Here is a 23,113-nt window from a genome sequence, read left to right as displayed (position 1 = left end):
TGGTCCGACGTGGAACGGGTCGGCGATTTGAAAATTGCCGCACCGTAGAGGGAGAGGCCGGAAGCATAGTCAGAGGAGAGCGAAGGTCTGATAAATCGAAGGAGTCAGTCGAGGCCTCAGTACCTGAAGCGGGTGAGGAAACAGCACCGGCAATAGGTACAGAGGCATGAGGAATGTCTGAAGAGTGGTCCAAAGACGAGGCGGGGTCAGAACGGGGTGCGGTATCAAGAAGGGGCCCGGGGGTACCAGGTTCATGGACTAGGGCTGCCATGGTTAGGTTACTTCTTTCTTTTTGTTTTTAAGAAAAAAAAAGAAAGAAGAAAAGAAAATAAAAATAAAAAAAAGAAAAAAAAAGGGGGGACCGGGGAGGGATAGGTCCTAGGAGGAATGAAAGGGCCAGAAATCTCCCTCCGCGCCCAAGAGGACCTCAGCACCGCAAGTAGCGCAGATGCAGCATGGAACCCGTGCCATACCCTACCCATCATGCTAGTAAACTAACAATCCGGGATAGCAACCTCACATCTGCCGAGCTACCTCGGTGGACAAAAGAGAGGGCGGCCGGATATCCGCCACAAAGCATACCTCCTTCGGCCACCACCCCCGGAATCCGAAAGGTGGCTTCCAGAGATACACTCGTCGCCCGAAAGACACCCAAAGCTACTCCGGGATACCGGAGAGGGATCGGGACATCCCCAGGCGATCCAGATTCCACGGCAAACTACGCCACCGCTAAGAACCTCAACGGAATGGGATGGACCCCGGTATCCTTTCTCCTACCCAGGAACTAGCGCGCCTGTGGGAGAAATCCCAAAGGACAAAAAGAGGAAGGGCAAAAGGGAGGAGTGGGGAGGAGGAGGAGGAAAGGAAAAAGGGGAGGATGGGGAGGATGGGATAGGGGAGGGGAGATTGGGGGGTAATTAGGTTCGGTCTGAGGAAGAAGACCGATAGGTCTAATTCCTCAGACCAAGAGCCTCTTCACCACGCCAAGGAGCCCCCCTTGAAGAGGAATTAAGTATTCAAAGAGCATATATTATCAAGAAGAATAGTCACTAAAATATCTCCCAAGTCATTTTCCTTAAAGTTAAATGGACCAATATTATATTTGAGGAAGTATTATGGATGATATTACATTCATGAAGTACTAGGCTAGGAGTCAGTCTAGTGAAACATGAGGGCCATCAGGATCAATCCAAGGAAGGGAAGATCAGGTTCAATTACTTGAATCAAGATTTCCTTACCAGGGTCACGGAACCTCCCTTGGGTTATATTGACCCTTGTCGGTTTAGTGCGTTATTTGATTATAATAATAATTGGGTTGTTAGTCTAATTATAATGAATCTTAATAGGTAATCACAGAGTCAAACCATTAAGAATCAGCAAGCTGATCCACTCCCTACCATTCTGCTTTAATTTCTCTTTCCACCTTAGTAGTTAGTAGCAGAGTATCTATTCATTTATCCTTTATACTAAGCTACATTAATTTTTGGTAAGAAAATTACTAACATTTTATCTTCCTCCACAGAAGGAATCCCAAAGCAGCACGACATCCAGATACAACAGCTACATGAAGTTTATCTGGGTAGACATTGAACACCTACTTGCCCCAGCAAACTTATTTTTCCAATGAAGACACTAGTATGCACTTTTCCTGTGTAAAACACCTGATTGTTAGCTTTGTTTACATTATAACAATATTCTGAATGATGATAATCAAAATGAAGTGCTAAACAAACTAGGGTTATACAGCATTGCTGAGCAATCTTGAACAAGCTGCACACCATACATGTACTAAAAAAATGTCTTGTGCTTTATTAAAGCTACTCTAACTTATAATGCCTAGGCATAATAGAGGCTTTTTGCATTGCAACCCACTACTGTAAATACAAAATCTCAATGTAATGTTTGCAAAGACAAAAAAAAAAAAAACTAAGCACTGTGCCCAAAATGGGTGGTGCTTATTGAGAAGGGCTAAAACAGTATGGTGCTAGAAACAAGCCAGTGCAGCCAAAGGTAGTAATGTCTGCCTTCAAAGGAAAAAAAAAAAAAAATACTCATGTGTGTGTATGCTATGCTAATGCAGTTTTTGAAAGGCAGCTTACTGAAACAAAAATATCCATCATGCTTTACTGAGATACATTTTTTTCCATTTTATATATACAATCCAGTATAAGTGAAGTGATAAACATGCACAATGTTTATACACAAGATACAGTTCACAAGTTACCAGAAAAATAGTGCATTAGTACATCACCACCTTGAACAATGAAAAATATGCACTTCTTGTTTACATCTTACTAAGCTTACAGCCCACAGGTCTTATCAACTTTGAAATAATTCAACCTTTGAGGTCTCCACACTGCCACAAACATGTTTTTTAAGCTAAGTAGATGATCAAACTGATTACAATGCCAATTTATACACAAGTCTATTAATATTTCTTTTAAAGATAGGCTAAGGGTTGACATTTGATTAGCCCCCAAAAGCATAAACTGATTAATTGTTCTGAGAGGATGATTAACTCCTCAGTGTCAGGGCAACATTCTCCTTAGTAAGACAATTGCAACAGTTGGGAATCTATTGTAGAAACATTCTGCTTGCTTTGTAACTTCTTCAAATACAAGAAATTAATATTTGAGACAGTAAAAGCAGTGAAGGATGTGTTTTTCAGTTCCTCAACCTTATGAAGTGTTCAACTCCATAATCTTAATTGATCAAGGCTGAGGGATAGATCACTACTTTACCTAGCCACTGCTGTCTCCAATATTTAGTCACTCCTGTATTCAACTGAAGCCTACAGAGCTGGCAAAGCACTTCAGCAATAAAGATGGTATAAACCTTGGTAATAAATACCGACAAGTTAGTTTAGAAAGACACGTAAGCAAACACTGACATATTTATTAGAAAACGTTTCGGTCCTGGAACCTTGATCACTTCTAACATAAAGAGGTAGAAAGGCATTATATATAGGTGGAGAGTGAGGTGTGACGCACGTGACCTGAGGAATGTCATAAGAACATAAGAACATATGTTCTTATGACATTCCTCAGGTCACGTGCGTCACACCTCACTCTCCACCTATATATAATGCCTTTCTACCTCTGTATGTTAGAAGTGATCAAGGTCCCAGGACCGAAACGTTTTCTAATAAATGTGTCAGTGTTTGCTTACGTGTCTTTCTAAACTAGCAATAAAGATACCTAACAGTTGAACGTCTTACTCATTTGCCTGTTGGTATTTTATGCCATGAAAATAATGATTCTGGTAAATACCTTTTTAAAGTAACATTATCAAAGATAAATATTGTTTATGGTGAACAACACACACACACACACACACACACACACACACACACACACACACACACACACACACACACACACACACACACACACAGGATAAAGTTGTGTGAAGAGGCAAAGTCAGCTAATGTGAGTAAAATAATTATTGCACCATTAATGCTGAATGATCCGTACATTTTTATATTATTCTACTTTTGAAAAACCATTAAACTTGTATGGATCATTCAGCATTAATGGTGCAAAAAATGGTATGCAACATTGATGAATATATGCCAGCCCAGGTGGATATAGTGGTATAGTTATATTATTATAGATTTCAACAATCATTAAATTACTATGTCCACCTGGGCTGACAAATACTCTTCAAACAATATTGCATAGTCCAATGACAACTCATTACAGGTAATTTCTTGTGTGTTGCATTTCAAATTTAGATAAATAGCAGAATTTAATGACTATTTTTCTGAATTAAAATGCTGCTCATATCAATACAATTATAAATCTAACCCAGTTATTTTATAAAACCAGATGCCATAATCATAACATGATCTGATATATTGTGAAATATATATGTACTGTATTTTTTTTTTTTGAATTCCTTTCCCAATCCTTTTCTCTCCACACGCTTTGAAAAATTATAACACTAATAAAACCTTTCAATCAAAAATCAAGCAGTGACAAATTCTAGCAATATAATGTACTACTGTATATTAAATACTATAATGTAGTATTCATTTACATAATGATGTAGTCTCAAGAGTATATATATTATATAGATATATCAGGGAAAATTCACCAAGAGATAATGAACATGTATAGTCAATGCTGTTGCACAAGAGCTTAGTTTTGATTGTAATAATATCAGTTTAGCATTTATTTAATACTGTCATATAATCAAACAAGCTCTAAACCTGAACTTATTTCATAATACACCTGAATAACTAATATTACATGCAACTGCTTACTAGTGAGAATTATATTGTATATAAAACATTTTCTTGAAGCCAAAAAAAAAATTGTTTTGGTAATATTCCACTTAAAATGTTAATATTTAATGTTACATAATGAGTGAAATCCAAAGTAGATCCTAACTAATTATGTTTGATAAAATGAGCATCAAACTTCAAAAGTATCATGCACACAGAAAATCCATTTACCATCATATACAAAAGTTGTCTAAATATGGCATCAAGAGTTTACAGACCTGTGTCTACCAGGTTACTGAAATATGGTATTGTGATACCAACAAGATGTGGAAAAAGACCTGTGTACTTAAGTGCCTTTTTCCACACCAGGTTACTGCCTCAAGTTCATCACTCTGACGACAACATCACTGAGGTTGCCCAAAATACTTAGCAACCAAAATTTGGGGGCATTTGAAATTGGACGACCCTTGAAGGAGGTAACTTGGAGTTGGACTCCTTATTAAAAAAAAAAAAAACTCATTGTATCAAAACTGATAATGTTTCATTCTCCAGGGATTATACAACTCCAGTGGGTTTAATATTTATCCTATGAATATCATAATTGTATTCCTCAAGTTTCTGTAGTGCTTAAAAACTTCCTGGATATTTAACCATAGCACCTCAAAATGCTCTCAAATGTAATTTTTTAAATTTTCTTTCCCATAATCGTCTTAAACGAATGGAATGGAATGCTTGCAGCCTCTCGGCTGCATCTCATGTTAATGAATACTGTATAAGCAGAAAATATGAATGCAGCCAAAATTAAAAGATCTGCGACTCATTCAGGTTCACTAAATGCTAAAGCCTTTTTAATAAAATAAAATATGCTAAAGCATATTATCAAAAGTGAGAAATTCTTTGAAAGTATGAAAATTACTCTACCTTCACCAAGCACCGTCTCCTCCATATGATTTTAAACGAGATGAAAAAGGAAAATACTATACTACTGAGAGGTGTCTGGATGATGATGATAATAAATGAAGTGCTAAACCTGAGAGGGTCAGATGTGCCTGGAATGCAACCCTATTTTCTCTTTGATCTGCATTAACAGGCTTGGCATATTTTCCAGGCATGCATGCCCTTTGTAAAAATTGATTCAATGTTATTTTTTTTTTTTTTTATTATCACACCGGCCGATTCCCACCAAGGCAGGGTGGCCCGAAAAAGAAAAACTTTCACCATCATTCACTCCATCACTGTCTTGCCAGAAGGGTGCTTTACACTACAGTTTTTAAACTGCAACATTAACACCCCTCCTTCAGAGTGCAGGCACTGTACTTCCCATCTCCAGGACTCAAGTCCGGCCTGCCGGTTTCCCTGAATCCCTTCATAAATGTTACTTTGCTCACACTCCAACAGCACGTCAAGTATTAAAAACCATTTGTCTCCATTCACTCCTATCAAACACGCTCAAGCATGCCTGCTGGAAGTCCAAGCCCCTCGCACACAAAACCTCCTTTACCCCCTCCCTCCAACCCTTCCTAGGCCGACCCCTACCCCGCCTTCCTTCCACTACAGACTGATACACTCTTGAAGTCATTCTGTTTCGCTCCATTCTCTCTACATGTCCGAACCACCTCAACAACCCTTCCTCAGCCCTCTGGACAACAGTTTTGGTAATCCCGCACCTCCTCCTAACTTCCAAACTACGAATTCTCTGCATTATATTCACACCACACATTGCCCTCAGACATGACATCTCCACTGCCTCCAGCCTTCTCCTCGCTGCAACATTCATCACCCACGCTTCACACCCATATAAGAGCGTTGGTAAAACTATACTCTCATACATTCCCCTCTTTGCCTCCAAGGACAAAGTTCTTTGTCTCCACAGACTCCTAAGTGCACCACTCACTCTTTTTCCCTCATCAATTCTATGATTCACCTCATCTTTCATAGACCCATCCGCTGACACGTCCACTCCCAAATATCTGAATACGTTCACCTCCTCCATACTCTCTCCCTCCAATCTGATATTCAATCTTTCATCACCTAATCTTTTTGTTATCCTCATAACCTTACTCTTTCCTGTATTCACCTTTAATTTTCTTCTTTTGCACACCCTACCAAATTCATCCACCAATCTCTGCAACTTCTCTTCAGAATCTCCCAAGAGCACAGTGTCATCAGCAAAGAGCAGCTGTGACAACTCCCACTTTGTGTGTGATTCTTTATCTTTTAACTCCACGCCTCTTGCCAAGACCCTCGCATTTACTTCTCTTACAACCCCATCTATAAATATATTAAACAACCACGGTGACATCACACATCCTTGTCTAAGGCCTACTTTTACTGGGAAAAAATTTCCCTCTTTCCTACATACTCTAACTTGAGCCTCACTATCCTCGTAAAAACTCTTCACTGCTTTCAGTAACCTACCTCCTACACCATACACTTGCAACATCTGCCACATTGCCCCCCTATCCACCCTGTCATATGCCTTTTCCAAATCCATAAATGCCACAAAGACCTCTTTAGCCTTATCTAAATACTGTTCACTTATATGTTTCACTGTAAACACCTGGTCCACACACCCCCTACCTTTCCTAAAGCCTCCTTGTTCATCTGCTATCCTATTCTCCGTCTTACTCTTAATTCTTTCAATTATAACTCTACCATACACTTTACCAGGTACACTCAACAGACTTATCCCCCTATAATTTTTGCACTCTCTTTTATCCCCTTTGCCTTTATACAAAGGAACTATGCATGCTCTCTGCCAATCCCTAGGTACCTTACCCTCTTCCAATGTATATCAATATAATAGGGGGGAAGAGATGAAACTCAGTCATATAGCATATGGATTGGGAAGCAATCAGATTCGATCCAAGGAAAGGGTAAGTCCAATTTCTTGTACCAAGAGCCCTTCTCAGGCATCAAGGCCTCTCACTGGAGGGGATCCACTAAACAGTAATTCTAATTAGCAGTTTTAAACATATTTATGAATGAAGTAGCTGCAAAAAACTATAAAGAATGCAACCGCAGTAGAACACATAAAAAACTTATAAGTAAATGGCATTTTTAATAATTTATACAAAGCAAAATAGAAACAAACTTCCTTTTAAACTGTCTGACAGCAGTGCTAATACTATATATTCCAGATTTCAATACATCATATGCAATAATGAAGAATCCACAGCTCTATATCCATACAGTTTTTACAGTGATACTGTCAGTTGTTAATTAACACATTGGGCCATTTCCCACCCAGGCAGGGTAACTCAAAAAAAGAAGAAACACTTTCATCATTCATTCCATCACTGTTTGCCAGGGAGACAGAACAGGATCTACATATTCAGTCTCAATTAAGGTAAAAGTTAGTTATTACATTATATTTCATTAATAAATCTGATCAATAATGATTCGATTGTGTACTACAAAATACAGTATCCAAACAAAATCAATACTATTTTTTTTTTTTTTGCTGAATCTATCTTGCCATTAATATATTTCTCTTTAAAGCAACACAATTCTAGTCGTGCATAAATATGTTACAAATGGGTATTTTTAGTATCTGAAGAGATAAGACTTTCATATAATTTTTGTCCACCATTTCCATTTTTTGGCTTAGATACAAGCTACTCAGATACTAGAAACACAAACATTCTACATATCCCATGTATCATTGGTTAAACTTTACATAAATGGCATCAGTCTGTTTCTTAATATTGCCCTCAATGTACTATTTAAAGGCATTTGGATGGCCACTCAAAGATGTGTCCAGGTATCTATACATCTATACGTACCTTCATACAAATATTTTCCAAAGTTTCAGTATCATTCCTTTACATACAAGGATTATTATTATAATAAAAAAAGAAGCGCTAAGCCACAAGGGCTATACAGCGATACATACAAGGAAACTCAAAATTCTCTTGTGTATATTTCAAAATTCTTCTTTCTCTGATTACCCACATCAGTTCTTACACATTAAAGGTATAATCCCTAGTACTAAATACCTTATGAAGAATAGGAGTAGGAAGGATCTTAGAACCAAGGTCTGAAAGGCTAACTTCATATAACAAATTAAATATTAAAAACAATCTTGCAATTTTCTGATAAAGCATTAATTTTAGTGTGAGGGCATATATTTGGTGCCCCTCACACTAAATGTTTATGCAAAAAAATTAAATTAAAATCAGACCAACAATTTCCTCAAAATGGTGAACATTTTAGGAAAAACTCTAGTTAAATTCTTTGTCTTCCATAAAATAATGTGCACGTAAGGAATATACTATCAAAACCTCTCTTAGAAATTTTAAATTAAAAACATTTTCAATAACATATCACTTAAAAGCCCAGGAAGAATTAAGATCTACCTACATATAGCCTATTCATATATAAAATATATATGTATATACAGTATATATATATAAAACAAATACCTGTACTATACCTGCATACAGTAAAACTTGTCAGAGCCCAACCTTCGGGTAACCAACCACTCATAGTTTTGTATACAGTTTTCTGGGAAAAAGTGTTGAACTCTAATACTTCACAACCATGGTAGATTAGCACAAATGCAAAATAATGCAATGTAGTGAAGATGAACACACAGGGTAGTCAACTGGTTTGCAAGTGGAGGCATCCACACAATTGGACACCACAAAACAACTTTCACATCATTCCTCTGCCCCAACCCCAACACCTCCCTTCATCCACATCAGGGTTATACACCCTCTTGGTTAGCCTACCTTGCTCCAACCTTTCTACTAAATGACCCACCTCAAGGGAGGTTCCTTGACGCTGGTGAAGGGCTCTTGCTCTAGGGAATTGGATCTGTGCTCCGGATCTCTGAATTGAGCCTGAATACCTTCCATCTCATAATTATAATACTAAATGACCACACCATCTCCACAAATCTTTTTTTGCTCCATGAATTATCTTTTATTCAACCCCCACTGTCTTAAAATTTCTTCACTCTATTTCCTGTACTATATTCTCTCTGCAATGACCTTAAACATGCCTTCACCTACTACGTGACAGCAGTACCATGCCATTCACCTTCCAAAATGTGTTGGTACCACCAACCCGTGACACATCAACTTTTTTTTTTTAACATCCAATAACAAATTATTTTTTTTTTACCAGATCTCAACACTCTAGTCTCTCCTTTTTTTTATCTATTGCATAAATGACCACATCTTTCATGCACCCATTTGCCAAAATTCACCCTAATATCTAAATACAATACAATCACTTCTTCTGTACTTCCTCCAGTATGACATCCAATCTTTCACTACTCTTTTCTATGCCCACTTCTAACTTTCAACACACCCTTCTAAATCCCTCCAACAATCTCTGCATTATGGCCATTTCAGAAATATTTCATACTATTATTGCAAAGGTAGCTGCAGGAAGGTGGATTCTAAGAATTTCAGCAGAATTTTGCTAAGGAAAACTATGTAGAGAAGTGTAATACAGCCAATTAGAGACAAAGTAAACCATAAGTTACGAATTTACAACCCACTAACTGGAAATGGAGATGAAGACGTGCTGGAGCCTCATAGAAAATAATAAAACTGCAAGTTGTGAAATGCTCTATCCACACAGTACAGTACTGCAATTTTTGATTCATAAGAAATAAAGGAGTGTTAAAATATTAAGACAGGATGTGGGTGTTGCTATCACTACCTCTTAAAATTAGAGCAGCTTTTAGCCAAAGTACATAACATACAGTACCTTTATTTGGGCTGTCAAGTGCCAGTGTATCCCATGTGTGTAGTTCTAAAGGGAGTTGCGCAGCTGGACTTAATACCTTACTTTTTGTGAAACAGTGTCCAGCAAAGTAGGCTGATGAAGTAATTCAAGTCAGGCCTTAATCCTCTGGTGTGGATTTCACTACATAGTCATTCTTGCTCTGCATATTGTACAAGTGTTGCTGCTGGACCTAATATACATCAATGCAAGAATAAGACTTTGCCTTTCCTTTGAATTAAGCTGGGGACAGCATTACATGCCATTTGGTAAAATTGCACAGCCCAGATAAGAGAAACATTGACACTCATGAAAACTTTCAGATGATAATTTCTTGAGGATATTGGGACTAGGCTTTACCAAAAACTTATAAAACTGAATAACAAACTGTCATCATGTGTGATCAAGAAATTCTTTAGTTTGTTACAAGTGGCAGAAACCTGAAGCAGGAATTCTATCTTCTTGATAGCACATCTCAAGGATGAGAACAAAGACGCTGCTACATCTCAAGAATGAGAATGGTGGTGCTCTCATTAATCTCTCGTATCTCAGTATCTGCTTCATCTTTGAAACGAAATTCAAGACCTATCCACAACTTCAGGCTGTTGGCCAAGTTGTGCCAAGCTGTACAAACAGGAGCCATATTTCGATTTTCTCTCTCAGTACGAAATGAGAATACACAAATAATGTACACGTAGGGGAATGAAACTTATGATGTTTCGGTCCAACTTGGTGTGACTAGTTAATGATCTAAGTCAGACCGAAACTACATCATAAGTTTCACTGTTCTATGTGCCACGTTATTTGTGTATTGTTCATCACAGTACTGTACAGTTAGTTTCCATTTGGCAGTTTACTAAACTAACACTTCCCTGCTAAATTGCTGGTAACACTGGCTTGTCAATCTGATGCGTTAACATACCACCTAGCATTGTTGCTGAAGCCAGGCCAGATGTTGCAGACTGTATTAATAATAATTAAACAATTATAAAAATTGCTTAAAACTGACAAAATAAACTTTTTCTAATGAAGTTCAATATTTTCTATTTTAATACAATGTAAAACTATCAAAATAAAGCAAATGTCTGAAAAAACTTACAAGCGCTGTATGTTTATGGCAGTGAACTAAGGTGATAACCCAAACTTATCAGGCCTTGGTCCAAATGTCAGATCTAAAAATCATTACTCTAACTATTCAAAATAATATTCATATAAACATTATCACAGATATTAATATATATGCATATATATATATACATGTATACTCATATAATGATAATTACAGAAATACAGTACTGACTGAAAATATATTAATAAATTTATAATTCAGTATTAACAAATATGGAAGAGATTCTCTTCAGGTAATAATTTAATAGTTATTTATTACAAAACATAAATCCTTATCTAAATTACATGTGCTGTACTTTGTTTCAAAACTTTAATTTTTTTATTAAATCACAGCTTTCAATGTGTACAGTGGTACCTTGACTTACAAGTGCCCCAACTTACAAGTTTTCCGAGTTACAAGCCGTCACTCAGTCGATTTTTTGCTTTGAGTTGCAAGCCAAAATACGAGTCACGAGCAAGCTTCAGATACGCCGCCACTTGCAGGAGAGAGGAAATATCAAAAACCTCGATAATAACCAATGTGTAACAGCCTTCCAATTTTGATACCACTGGTAGTGTCATCCTGCCAGAATGTTCTATAACGTATGCCCTAAGAGAAATAATTCTGGAACATGTGTAATGCACGTTCAGCAGGCCAGCTGGCTGGCTGGCTGATCTGCTCTGGCTGTCTCTATCGACAAAAAAGGAAAAATCATTTGTTATTTATACACACTTTTTTTTATTTAAAAACCTGTAACAAAAAAATTGGGGTGGTCTTTTGGGGGCTGGAATAGATTAACGGCATTTCAATTAATTTCATTGAGGAAAATTGACTTGATATACGAGCAAATTGAGTTATGAGCTGGGTCACGTAACGAATTATATTCATAAGTCAAGGTACCACTATATATGAAAAAACTGAACTGGCTCTTCTCGAATCTCCATGCGGGATGGAATCACCCACTGTGTCAAGAGCAGTCTCTCACAGGCAGTACATTATTATTTTTTGAATTACAACAACGTGCTAAACCCATCAGGGTCCAGAGGCAGTACAGCTGACCTAACTGAATAAGCACCAACAGATTAATCTACGCATCAAATTCTCAAACCTGATAGGAACAAAGGAGTCCTTCAAATGCTGACAAAATTATACCAACTTCAGCAGTGAGCTTGCTAAAAGATGAAGACATGAAAGTAGCTCTACATCTCACCCTGATACCCAGGAGATCAGTATTCATCAAAACACTGGGCTGAGAGCTCACCAAAATATCAACAAGTTACCATAAACATGAGACTGAAGTCATGGGCCAAAAATCAGTGAAATCACCATACTACCCAACATTGCCTAAATGATCAAGGTTAGACCTGAAAGAGTATCAATGATAAAATGAGTCATACAAAATGGTTTAAAGATCTCATGTTACCACATCAATCCACAGGACACTGAATAAAACCAGTACCATCATACAACTCCTAGCCAGAACTGCTATGACCACAATCACTATAAAAGACTGTCCTTTGAAAAACAAAAAGTTTTGCCTCGAGTGTGCCAAGAAAGGCTACACCTTCAGGATCACCACAATACCTCAACTGTAAGGGATGATCATCACAACCTAGATACTAGAGTCCCTTGAGAAAGGGGGGTAATCAATAATAAAAATAGAAAAAACTTAACACTAAGACCATCACCTATAAAGGTACAACTCAAGTTCAGGTAGACAAAATCCAACAAGTCACCCAACAGCTAATCTACATGCCAACACTGACTGCAACTGACCCAGAATGTGTTTCAAGATAGCACACCACTAGGGATACAAACATGCTTGGTCTATGTAAAGTGACCCAGCACCAATGTTCCAAAGGTAGCACACTACGCAGGATACAAACATGCCTAGTCAATGCCCAGCTGAAAAATGAAATTTACACAGTAACTTTCAACATAAAAATTAGTCAATGTTCCACTTATTCAACCTCCCCAAGATGATGATCCCAGAAAATATCCAGTCCCCTGAAGAACTTGCAATCAAAACTGCTAAGTTTCAGCTCAGCATTCAAGTAACCCCAACACCTGCAATCAACCTCCAGCAGCAGAAGTTGCTGGCCCACCTGTTGAAGTAATAACTGGCAATGACGAAGCGGACATGTTCATTCAATAATCAGCTAGAGTACTATATATTACAGTTCACCAATTAATACAAGTCTGTGCAAAACTCTGAAATTGAACAATTCATTTTTTGAACAGGGTAAATACTAGCAAAACAGAACATGTGTTGCACAACTTATAAGCAAAGTACTGCACAGTGATTATGTAATCATATGAGGTCTCTTGGACACCAAGACCTTCTCAAAACTAAAATGGTTCCCAACCATTGCCATCTAGCCCACTATGCCAAAAGAACAGCAATGAAAACCTGAGAACCTGCCTCCTCCATGAGATTACACTGATCACCTCTTCATACACCAGACAAGTTCCCTGCACACTTGCCAAGGCTATGACCTGCCTATCAATAAGCCCTCAATTTCCCATCATTTCACCTAGATGTTGGTGAAACTCTGGCACTTTCTTTTCAACTCAAGACACATCTCATCAAGATTTCATCTCTATGCTTGTTGTCACATCAATGCTCACCCTCAACAGGGCCTCTGATATACATATCATTATCATTAAACATCATTTAATAAAAACTAAACTAACCAATGAGCATTTCCCAAAATCTGCTTCTTAAAGAACCATTAATTGATATTTTTCAAAATTTCAATAAAAAGGGGAAATTTTTACTATTATACTCTAACACAAAAATATTACAAACATGAAATCAACGTGCCAGAATGTTAAATTACTGCAATACTTAAGATTTTTTTAAAATCAAGACAGTAATTTTGTGATTTGCAATTTAAATGCAAAGCAGCATGAAATCTAGTAATGAGTAAGATTAAGGTTGGAAACCGACATTTCAGATGCAGAAGATTTACGATGGACAAAGATTAGAGTCCTTTTCTCCTGATCCTGGAGGATATTTGGCTTTTCTAATGAGCCCTTCCTTATAGCCTCCATCTTTGGTGTAGTTTCCTTCAGGTCCATGGAGTCCATACTTCTTTATGAAAGTCTTAACTTCCTTCTCATCAACAGTAGACATTTCCAGGCTGCAGCCCCAAGCTATTAAGGCTAAAGGCTGAGAAAAAAATTGAATTATAAATAAAACCCATACACACAAAATTATAATTTACTTTTTTTACGTTGGCCATTTCCCACCGAAGCAGGGTGACCCAAAAAGAAAAACCCAAAAAGAAAGAAAAACCCAAGAAAGAAAAAACCCAAAAAGAAAATACATTCATCATCATTCAACACTTTCAACATCACTCATACATAATCACTGTCTTTGCAGAGGTGCTCAGATACAACAGTATAGAAGTCTTTCCAAACTGCCAATATCCCAAACCCCGCCTTTAAAGTGCAGGCACTGTACTTCCCATTTCCAGGACTCAAGTCCACCTAACCAGTTTCCCTGAATCCCTTCACAAAATATTACCTTGTTCACACTCCAACAGCTATTCAGGTCCCAAAAAACATTCGTCTCCATTCACTCCTATCTAAAACAATCACGCATGCTTGCTGAAAGTCCAAGCCCCTTGCCCACAAAACCTTCTTTACTCCCTCCCTCCAACCTTTTCAAGGATGACCCCTACCCCTCCTTCCTTCCTCTACAGATTTATGTGCTTTCCAAGTCATTCTACTTTGTTCCATTCTCTCTAAATAACCAAACCACCTTAACAACCTCTCTTCACCTCTCTGACTAATACTTTCAGTAACTCCACACCACCACCTAATTTCCACACTCCAAATTATCTGCATAATATTTATGCCACACACTGCCCTTAGACAGGACATCTCCACTGCCTCCAGCCACTTCCTCACTGCAGCATTTACAACCCAAGCTTCACACCCATATAAGAGTGTTGGTACCACTATACTTTCATATATTCCCTTCTTTGCATCCATGGATAGCGTTTTTTGTCTCCACAGATACCTCAATGCACCACTCGCCTTTTTTCCTTCATCAATTATATGGTTAACCCCATTCTTCACAAATCCATCTGCTGACAATTCAACTCCCAAATATCTGAAAACATTCACTTCTTCCATACTACCTCTCTCCAATGTGATACCCTCATCACCTTACTCTTGTCTATGTTCACTCTCAACTTTCTACCTTTACACACCCTCCCAAACTCATCCACTAACCTTTTCAACTTTTCTTTAGAATCTCCCATAAGCACAGTATCATCAGCAAAAAGTAACTGTCGACTACCATTTCGTATTTGATTCCCCATAATTTAATCCCACCTTTCTCCCCAACACCCTAGCATTTATTTCTTTTACAACCCCATCTATAAATATATTAAACAACCATGGTGACATTACACATCCCTGTCTAAGACCTACTTTTACTGGGAAGTAATCTCCCTCTCTACTTCACACCTTAACCTGAGCCTCACTATTCTCATAAAAACTACAGCATTTAGTAGCTTACTACCTATTCCACACACCTGCAACATCTGCCACATTGCTCCCCTATCCACTATCATATGCCTTTTCTAAATCCATAAATGCAACGAAAGCTTCATTACCTTTATCTAAATACTGTTCACATATAAGCTTCAATGTAAACACTTGATCTACACATCCGCTACCCACTCTAAAGCCGCCTTGCTCGTGTGTAATCCTACTCTCTGTCTTGCCTCTAATTCTTTCAATAATAACCCTACCGTACACTTTACCAGGTAGTATACTCGGTAAACTTTTTTTTTTTTTTCCAACAAACCAGCTGTATCCCACCGAGGCAGGGTGGCCCAAAAAGAAAAACCAAAGTTTCTCTTTATAAATTTAGTAATTTATACAGGAAAAGGTGTTACTAGGCCCTTGCTCCCAGCATTTTAGTCACCTCTTACAACACGCATGGCTTATGGAGGAAGAATTCTGTTCCACTTCCCCGTGGAGATACGAGGGAATAAACAAGAACAAGAACTAGAAAGAAAATAGAAGAAAACCCAGAGGGGTGTGTATATACAGATCTCTCTTAACATTCGCGAGGGTTAGGGGATCAAGAGCCTCGCGAATGTTGAAAAACCGTGAATGTTTGGTGACCCAATATATTGTAGGGAAATATAATACAATACTGCTTCCTTAACTTGTTGAACCATGAACAATCATAAAATACATGAAAACGTCATAAACTGTACTAAATATATACATGTTATGCTTTAATAACATGTATGTTATTAAATACCACAGACTCTACCACAGACTCCACCACTGCCTCCACCAATGTCTCAACCACTGCGAGTCCCTACTACCCTCCCTCCGACCCCCGCAACTGGCAGCCAGCCCTCCCACCACTCAGTGTGGTGAGTGTTTTATTTGTTCATTATTTGCTATTAAACTACAGTATAAATAATGTAAACCCATTCATGACTGCATATTGGAGTGGCTATTCGGACAGGTATTGGATTGTGACATCATGTGTTTACTATTGAACACAGCAAAGAATCAAACATTTCTGCTACTGCTAATAATAACAATAATAATAATAATAATAATAATAATACAATATAATTGAAGAAGGAAATTGTACAAAAATACGAAAGAGTGGTGGACACATCGTCAGTGTGGCTTTGTTTATGCTAGATTGAGCATTAGTCTCCGTGCTCGTCCAAACATTTCACAATAATTCAGCGGTTGAGGCAGTGGTATTTAATAACATATATGTTATAAATAATAAAAGTACAATGCCTGCACTTTAAAGGAGGGGTTTGGGATACTGGCAGTTTGGAGGGATATGTTGTGTATCTTTATACGTATATGCTTCTAAACTGTTGTATTCTGAGCACCTCTGCAAAAACAGTGATAATGTGTGAGTGTGGTGAAAGTGTTAAATGATGATGAAAGTATTTTCTTTTTGGGGATTTTCTTTCTTTTTTGGGTCACCCTGCCTTGGTGGGAGACAGCCGACTTGTTGGAGAAAAAAAAAAAAAATTATTAATAACATGTATGTTATTAAATACCACTGCCTCAACAGCTGCCTCAACCATTGCCTCAATCGCTACCTCACCCACTGCCTCAACAGCTGCCTCAACCACTGCCTCAATCGCTGCCTCAATCGCTGCCTCAATCGCTGCCTCAATCGCTGCCTCAATCGCTGCCTCAATCGCTGCCTCAATCGCTGCCTCAATCGCTGCCTCAATCCCACTGCCTCAACAGCTGCCTCAACCACTGCCTCAACCACTGCCTCAATCGCTGCCTCAATCGCTGCCTCAATCGCTGCCTCAATCGCTGCCTCACCCACTGCCTCACCCACTGCCTCAATCGCTGCCTCAACAGCTGCCTCAACCGCTGCCTCAACCGCTGCCTCACCCACTGCCTCAATCGCTGCCTCACCCACTGCCTCAATCGCTGCCTCACCCACTGCCTCAATCGCTGCCTCAACAGCTGCCTCAATCGCTGCCTCAACAGCTGCTTCACCCACTGCCTCAATTGCTGCCTCAACAGCAGCCTCACCCGCTGCCTCAACCGCTGCCTCTACCGCTCCCTCTACCGCTCCCTCTACCGCTCCCTCTACCGCTCCCTCTACCGCTCCCTCTACCGCTCGAGTCAAACTCAATCTACAAGCACCAAACACAATGAATTATTGTGAAATGTTTGGAAGAGCAGGGAGGCTAATGTTCACTCCAGCATAAACAAAGCCATACTGACGATGTGTCAACCACTCCCTCGTATTTTTGTACAACTTCCTTCTTCAATTATATCGTATTTATTATTATTATTATCACTATTGTTATTATTAGCAGTAGCAGAAATGTTTGATTCTTTGCTGAGTTCAAGAGTAAACACATGATGTCACCATCTAATACCTGTCCGAATAGTTATTCCAATATGCAGTCATGAATGGGTTTACATTATTTATACTGTAGTTTAATAGCAAATAATGAACAAACAAAACACTCACCACACCGAGTGGTGGGAGGGCTGGCTGCCAGGTGCAGGGGTCGGAGGGAGGGTAGTAGGGACTCGCAGGTGGCGGGAAACTTAAATATGATTTGGCAGCTGGGAATTTGGCGGTTGGGAATTCGCGAATGTGTGAAGCCCGCGAAAGCTGAAAACGTGAATGTTGAGGGAGACCTGTATATGCTTGTACATGTATGTGTAGTGTGACCTAAATGTAAGTAGAAGTAGCAAGACATACCTGAAATCTTGCACGTTTTCTTCTTCTCTCAATGTACCAGCCGTATCCCACTGAGGCGGGGTGGTCCAAAAGGAATAACGAAAGTTTCATCTTTTAAAAATATATACGGGAGAAGGGGTTACTAGTCCCTTGCTCCCAGCATTTTAGTCGCCTCTTACGACACGCATGGCTTACGGAGGAAGAATTCTATTCCACTTCCCCATGGAGATAAGAGGAAATAGACAAGAACAAGAACTAGAAAGAAAATAGAAGAAAACCCAGAGGGGTGTGTGTATATATATGCTTGTACATGCATGTACAAGTAGTAGTAGTAGTAGGTTGGTAGACAGCAACCACCCAGGGAGGTACTACCGTCCTGCCAAGTGAGCGTAAAACGAAAGCCTGTAATTGTTTTACATGATGGTAGGATTGCTGGTGTCCTTTGTCTGTCTCATAAATATGCAAGATTACAGGTACGTCTTGCTACTTCTACTTACACTTAGGTCACACTACACATACATATACATGTTTATTTATACACACTCATCTGAGTTTTCTTTGATTTTATCTTAATAGTTCTTGGTCTTATTACTTTTCCTTTTATATCCATGGGGAAGTGGAATAAGAATCTTTCCTCCGTAAGCCATGCGTATTGTAAAAGTCAACTAAAATGCCGGGAACAATGGGCTAGTAACCCCTTTTCCTGTAAAGATTACTAAAAAGAATAAGAAGAAAAATGTCAAAGTGCGAAGTCTGAATGTGCGTGGATGTTGTGCAAATGATAAGAGAGAGATGATTGTGGATGTTATGAATGAGAAGTAACTGGATGTCCTGGCTTTAAGTGAAACAAAGCTGAAGGGGGTGGGAGAGTTTCAATGGAGAGGAATAAATGGGATTAGGTCAGGGGTTTCAAATAGAGTTAGAGCTAAAGAAGGAGTAGCAATAATGTTGAAGGATAAGCTATGGCAGGAAAAGAGGGACCACAAATGCATAAATTCAAGGATTATGTGGAGTAAAATAAAGATTGGATGTGAAAAGTGGGTTATAGTAAGCGTATATGCACCTGGAGAAGAGAGAAGTGTAGAGGAGAGAGAGAGATTCTGGGAAATGTTGAGTGAATGCGTGGGGAGTTTTGAATCAAGTGTGAGAGTAATGGTGGTTGGGGATTTCAATGCTAAAGTGGGTAAAAATGTTATGGAGGGAGTAGTAGGTAAATTTGGGGTGCCAGGGGTAAATGTAAATGGGGATCCTTTAATTGAGCTATGTTTTTATTTTTTATTTTTATTTTTTTATTATCACACCGGCCGATTCCCACCAAGGCAGGGTGGCCCGAAAAAGAAAAACTTTCACCATCATTCACTCCATCACTGTCTTGCCAGAAGGGTGCTTTACACTACAGTTTTTAAACTGCAACATTAACACCCCTCCTTCAGAGTGCAGGCACTGTACTTCCCATCTCCAGGACTCAAGTCCGGCCTGCCGGTTTCCCTGAATCCCTTCATAAATGTTACTTTGCTCACACTCCAACAGCACGTCAAGTATTAAAAACCATTTGTCTCCATTCACTCCTATCAAACACGCTCACGCATGCCTGCTGGAAGTCCAAGCCCCTCGCACACAAAACCTCCTTTACCCCCTCCCTCCCACCCTTCCTAGGCCGACCCCTACCCCGCCTTCCTTCCACTACAGACTGATACACTCTTGAAGTCATTCTGTTTCGCTCCATTCTCTCTACATGTCCGAACCACCTCAACAACCCTTCCTCAGCCCTCTGGACAACAGTTTTGGTAATCCCGCACCTCCTCCTAACTTCCAAACTACGAATTCTCTGCATTATATTCACACCACACATTGCCCTCAGACATGACATCTCCACTGCCTCCAGCCTTCTCCTCGCTGCAACATTCATCACCCACGCTTCACACCCATATAAGAGCGTTGGTAATTGAGCTATGTGTAGAAAGAAATTTGGTAATAAGTAATACATATTTTATGAAAAAGAGGATAAATAAATATACAAGGTATGATGTAGCACGTAATGAAAGTAGTTTGTTAGATTATGTATTGGTGGATAAAAGGTTGATGGGTAGACTCCAGGATGTACATGTTTATAGAGGGGCAACTGATATATCAGATCATTATTTAGTTGTAGCTACAGTTAGAGTAAGAGGTAGATGGGAAAAGAGGAAGGTGGCAACAACAAGTAAGAGGGAGGTGAAAGTGTATAAACTAAGGGAGGAGGAAGTTCGGGCGAGATATAAGCGACTATTGGCAGAAAGGTGGGCTAGTGCAAAGATGAGTAGTGGGGGGGTTGAAGAGGGTTGGAATAGTTTTAAAAATGCAGTATTAGAATGTGGGGCAGAAGTTTGTGGTTATAGGAGGGTGGGGGCAGGAGGAAAGAGGAGTGATTGGTGGAATGATGAAGTAAAGGGTGTGATAAAAGAGAAAAAGGTAGCTTACGAGAGGTTTTTACAAAGCAGAAGTGTTATAAGAAGAGCAGAGTATATGGAGAGTAAAAGAAAGGTGAAGAGAGTGGTGAGAGAGTGCAAAAGGAGAGCAGATGAAAGAGTGGGAGAGGCACTGTCAAGAAATTTTAATGAAAATAAGAAAAAAATTTTGGAGTTAAACAAGTTAAGAAAGCCTAGGAAAAGTATGGATTTGTCCGTTAAAAACAGAGTAGGGGAGTTAGTAGATGGGGAGAGGGAGGTATTAGGTAGATGGCGAGAATATTTTGAGGAATTTTTAAATGTTGAGGAAGAAAGGGAGGCGGTAATTTCATGCACTGGCCAGGGAGGTATATCATCTTTTAGGAGTGAAGAAGAGCAGAATGTAAGTGTGGTGGAGGTACGTGAGGCATTACGTAGAATGAAAGGGGGTAAAGCAGCTGGAACTGATGGGATCATGACAGAAATGTTAAAAGCAGGGGGGGATATAGTGTTGGAGTGGTTGGTACTTTTGTTTAATAAATGTATGAAAGAGGGGAAGGTACCTAGGGATTGGCGGAGAGCATGTATAGTCCCTTTATATAAAGGGAAAGGGGACAAAAGAGATTGTAAAAATTATAGAGGAATAAGTTTACTGAGTATACCAGGAAAAGTATACGGTAGAGTTATAATTGAAAGAATTAGAGGTAAGACAGAATGTAGAATTGCGGATGAGCAAGGAGGCTTCAGAGTGGGTAGGGGATGTGTAAATCAAGTGTTTATATTGAAGCATATATGTGAACAGTATTTAGATAAAGGTAGGGAAGTTTTTATTGCATTTATGGATTTAGAAAAGGCATATGATAGAGTGGATAGAGGAGCAATGTGGCAGATGTTGCAAGTATATGGAATAGGTGGTAAGTTACTAAATGCTGTAAAGAGCTTTTATGAGTATAGTGAGGCTCAGGTTAGGGTGTGTAGAAGAGAGGGAGAATACTTCCCGGTAAAAGTAGGTCTTAGACAGGGATGTGTAATGTCACCATGGTTGTTTAATATATTTATAGATGGGGTTGTAAAAGAAGTAAATGCTAGGGTGTTCGGGAGAGGGGTGGGATTAAATTATGGGGAATCAAATTCAAAATGGGAATTGACACAGTTACTTTTTGCTGATGATACTGTGCTTATGGGAGATTCTAAAGAAAAATTGCAAAGGTTAGTGGATGAGTTTGAGAATGTGTGTAAAGGTAGAAAGTTGAAAGTGAACATAGAAAAGAGTAAGGTGATGAGGGTATCAAATGATTTAGATAAAGAAAAATTGGATATCAAATTGGGGAGGAGGAGTATGGAAGAAGTGAATGTTTTCAGATACTTGGGAGTTGACGTGTCGGCGGATGGATTTATGAAGGATGAGGTTAATCATAGAATTGATGAGGGAAAAAAGGTGAGTGGTGCGTTGAGGTATATGTGGAGTCAAAAAACGTTATCTATGGAGGCAAAGAAGGGAATGTATGAAAGTATAGTAGTACCAACACTCTTATATGGATGTGAAGCTTGGGTGGTAAATGCAGCAGCGAGGAGACGGTTGGAGGCAGTGGAGATGTCCTGTCTAAGGGCAATGTGTGGTGTAAATATTATGCAGAAAATTCGGAGTGTGGAAATTAGGAGAAGGTGTGGAGTTAATAAAAGCATTAGTCAGAGGGCAGAAGAGGGGTTGTTGAGGTGGTTTGGTCATTTAGAGAGAATGGATCAAAGTAGAATGACATGGAAAGCATATAAATCTATAGGGGAAGGAAAGAGGGGTAGGGGTTGTCCTCGAAAGGGTTGGAAAGAGGGGGTAAAGGAGGTTTTGTGGGCGAGGGGCTTGGACTTCCAGCAAGCGTGCATGAGCGTGTTAGATAGGAGTGAATGGAGACGAATGATACTTGGGACCTGACAATCTGTTGGAGTGTGAGCAGGGTAATATTTAGTGAAGGGATTCAGGGAAACCGGTTATTTTCTTATAGTCGGACTTGAGTCCTGGAAATGGGAAGTACAATGCCTGCACTTTAAAGGAGGGGTTTGGGATATTGGCAGTTTGGAGGGATATGTTGTGTATCTTTATATGTATATGCTTCTAAACTGTTGTATTCTGAGCACCTCTGCAAAAGAAGTGATAATGTGTGAGTGTGGTGAAAGTGTTGAATGATGATGAAAGTATTTTCTTTTTGAGGATTTTCTTTCTTTTTTTGGGTCACCCTGCCTCGGTGGGAGACGACCAACTTGTTGGAAAAAAAAAAAAAAAACATGTATGTGTAGTGTGACCTAAGTGTAAGTAGAAGTAGCAAGACATATCTGTAATCTTGCATATTTATGAGACAGAAAAAAGGCACCAGCAATCCTACCATCATGTAAAACAATTACAG

The 23,113-nt window shown here is 39.0% G+C and overlaps 1 protein-coding gene and 1 long non-coding RNA gene across 3 annotated transcripts in view; one reads left to right on the top strand and one right to left on the bottom strand.

Annotated features, from left to right (window-relative positions):
* Positions 1–2,994, top strand: part of LOC138853587 (uncharacterized) — a 59,902-nt gene extending 56,908 nt beyond the window's left edge. The window contains exon 3 of the long non-coding RNA XR_011392760.1: positions 1,523–2,994. This is a non-coding gene — a long non-coding RNA (uncharacterized lncRNA). The remainder of the gene's footprint in view (positions 1–1,522) is intronic.
* A 5,140-nt stretch (positions 2,995–8,134) lies between these two features.
* Positions 8,135–23,113, bottom strand: part of LOC128693743 (uncharacterized) — a 35,964-nt gene continuing 20,985 nt past the window's right edge. For both annotated transcript variants that reach the window (XM_053783594.2, XM_070091138.1), the window contains exon 7: positions 8,135–14,241. In XM_053783594.2, the coding sequence (XP_053639569.1) occupies positions 14,038–14,241 (204 nt within the window). In that variant the 3' untranslated portion in view covers positions 8,135–14,037. The remainder of the gene's footprint in view (positions 14,242–23,113) is intronic.

Source organism: Cherax quadricarinatus, chromosome 34 (assembly GCF_038502225.1).
Source record: "Cherax quadricarinatus isolate ZL_2023a chromosome 34, ASM3850222v1, whole genome shotgun sequence".
In the NCBI taxonomy this organism is placed as follows: Eukaryota; Metazoa; Arthropoda; class Malacostraca; order Decapoda; family Parastacidae; genus Cherax; species Cherax quadricarinatus.
This window is presented reverse-complemented; position numbering and strand designations above follow the sequence as displayed.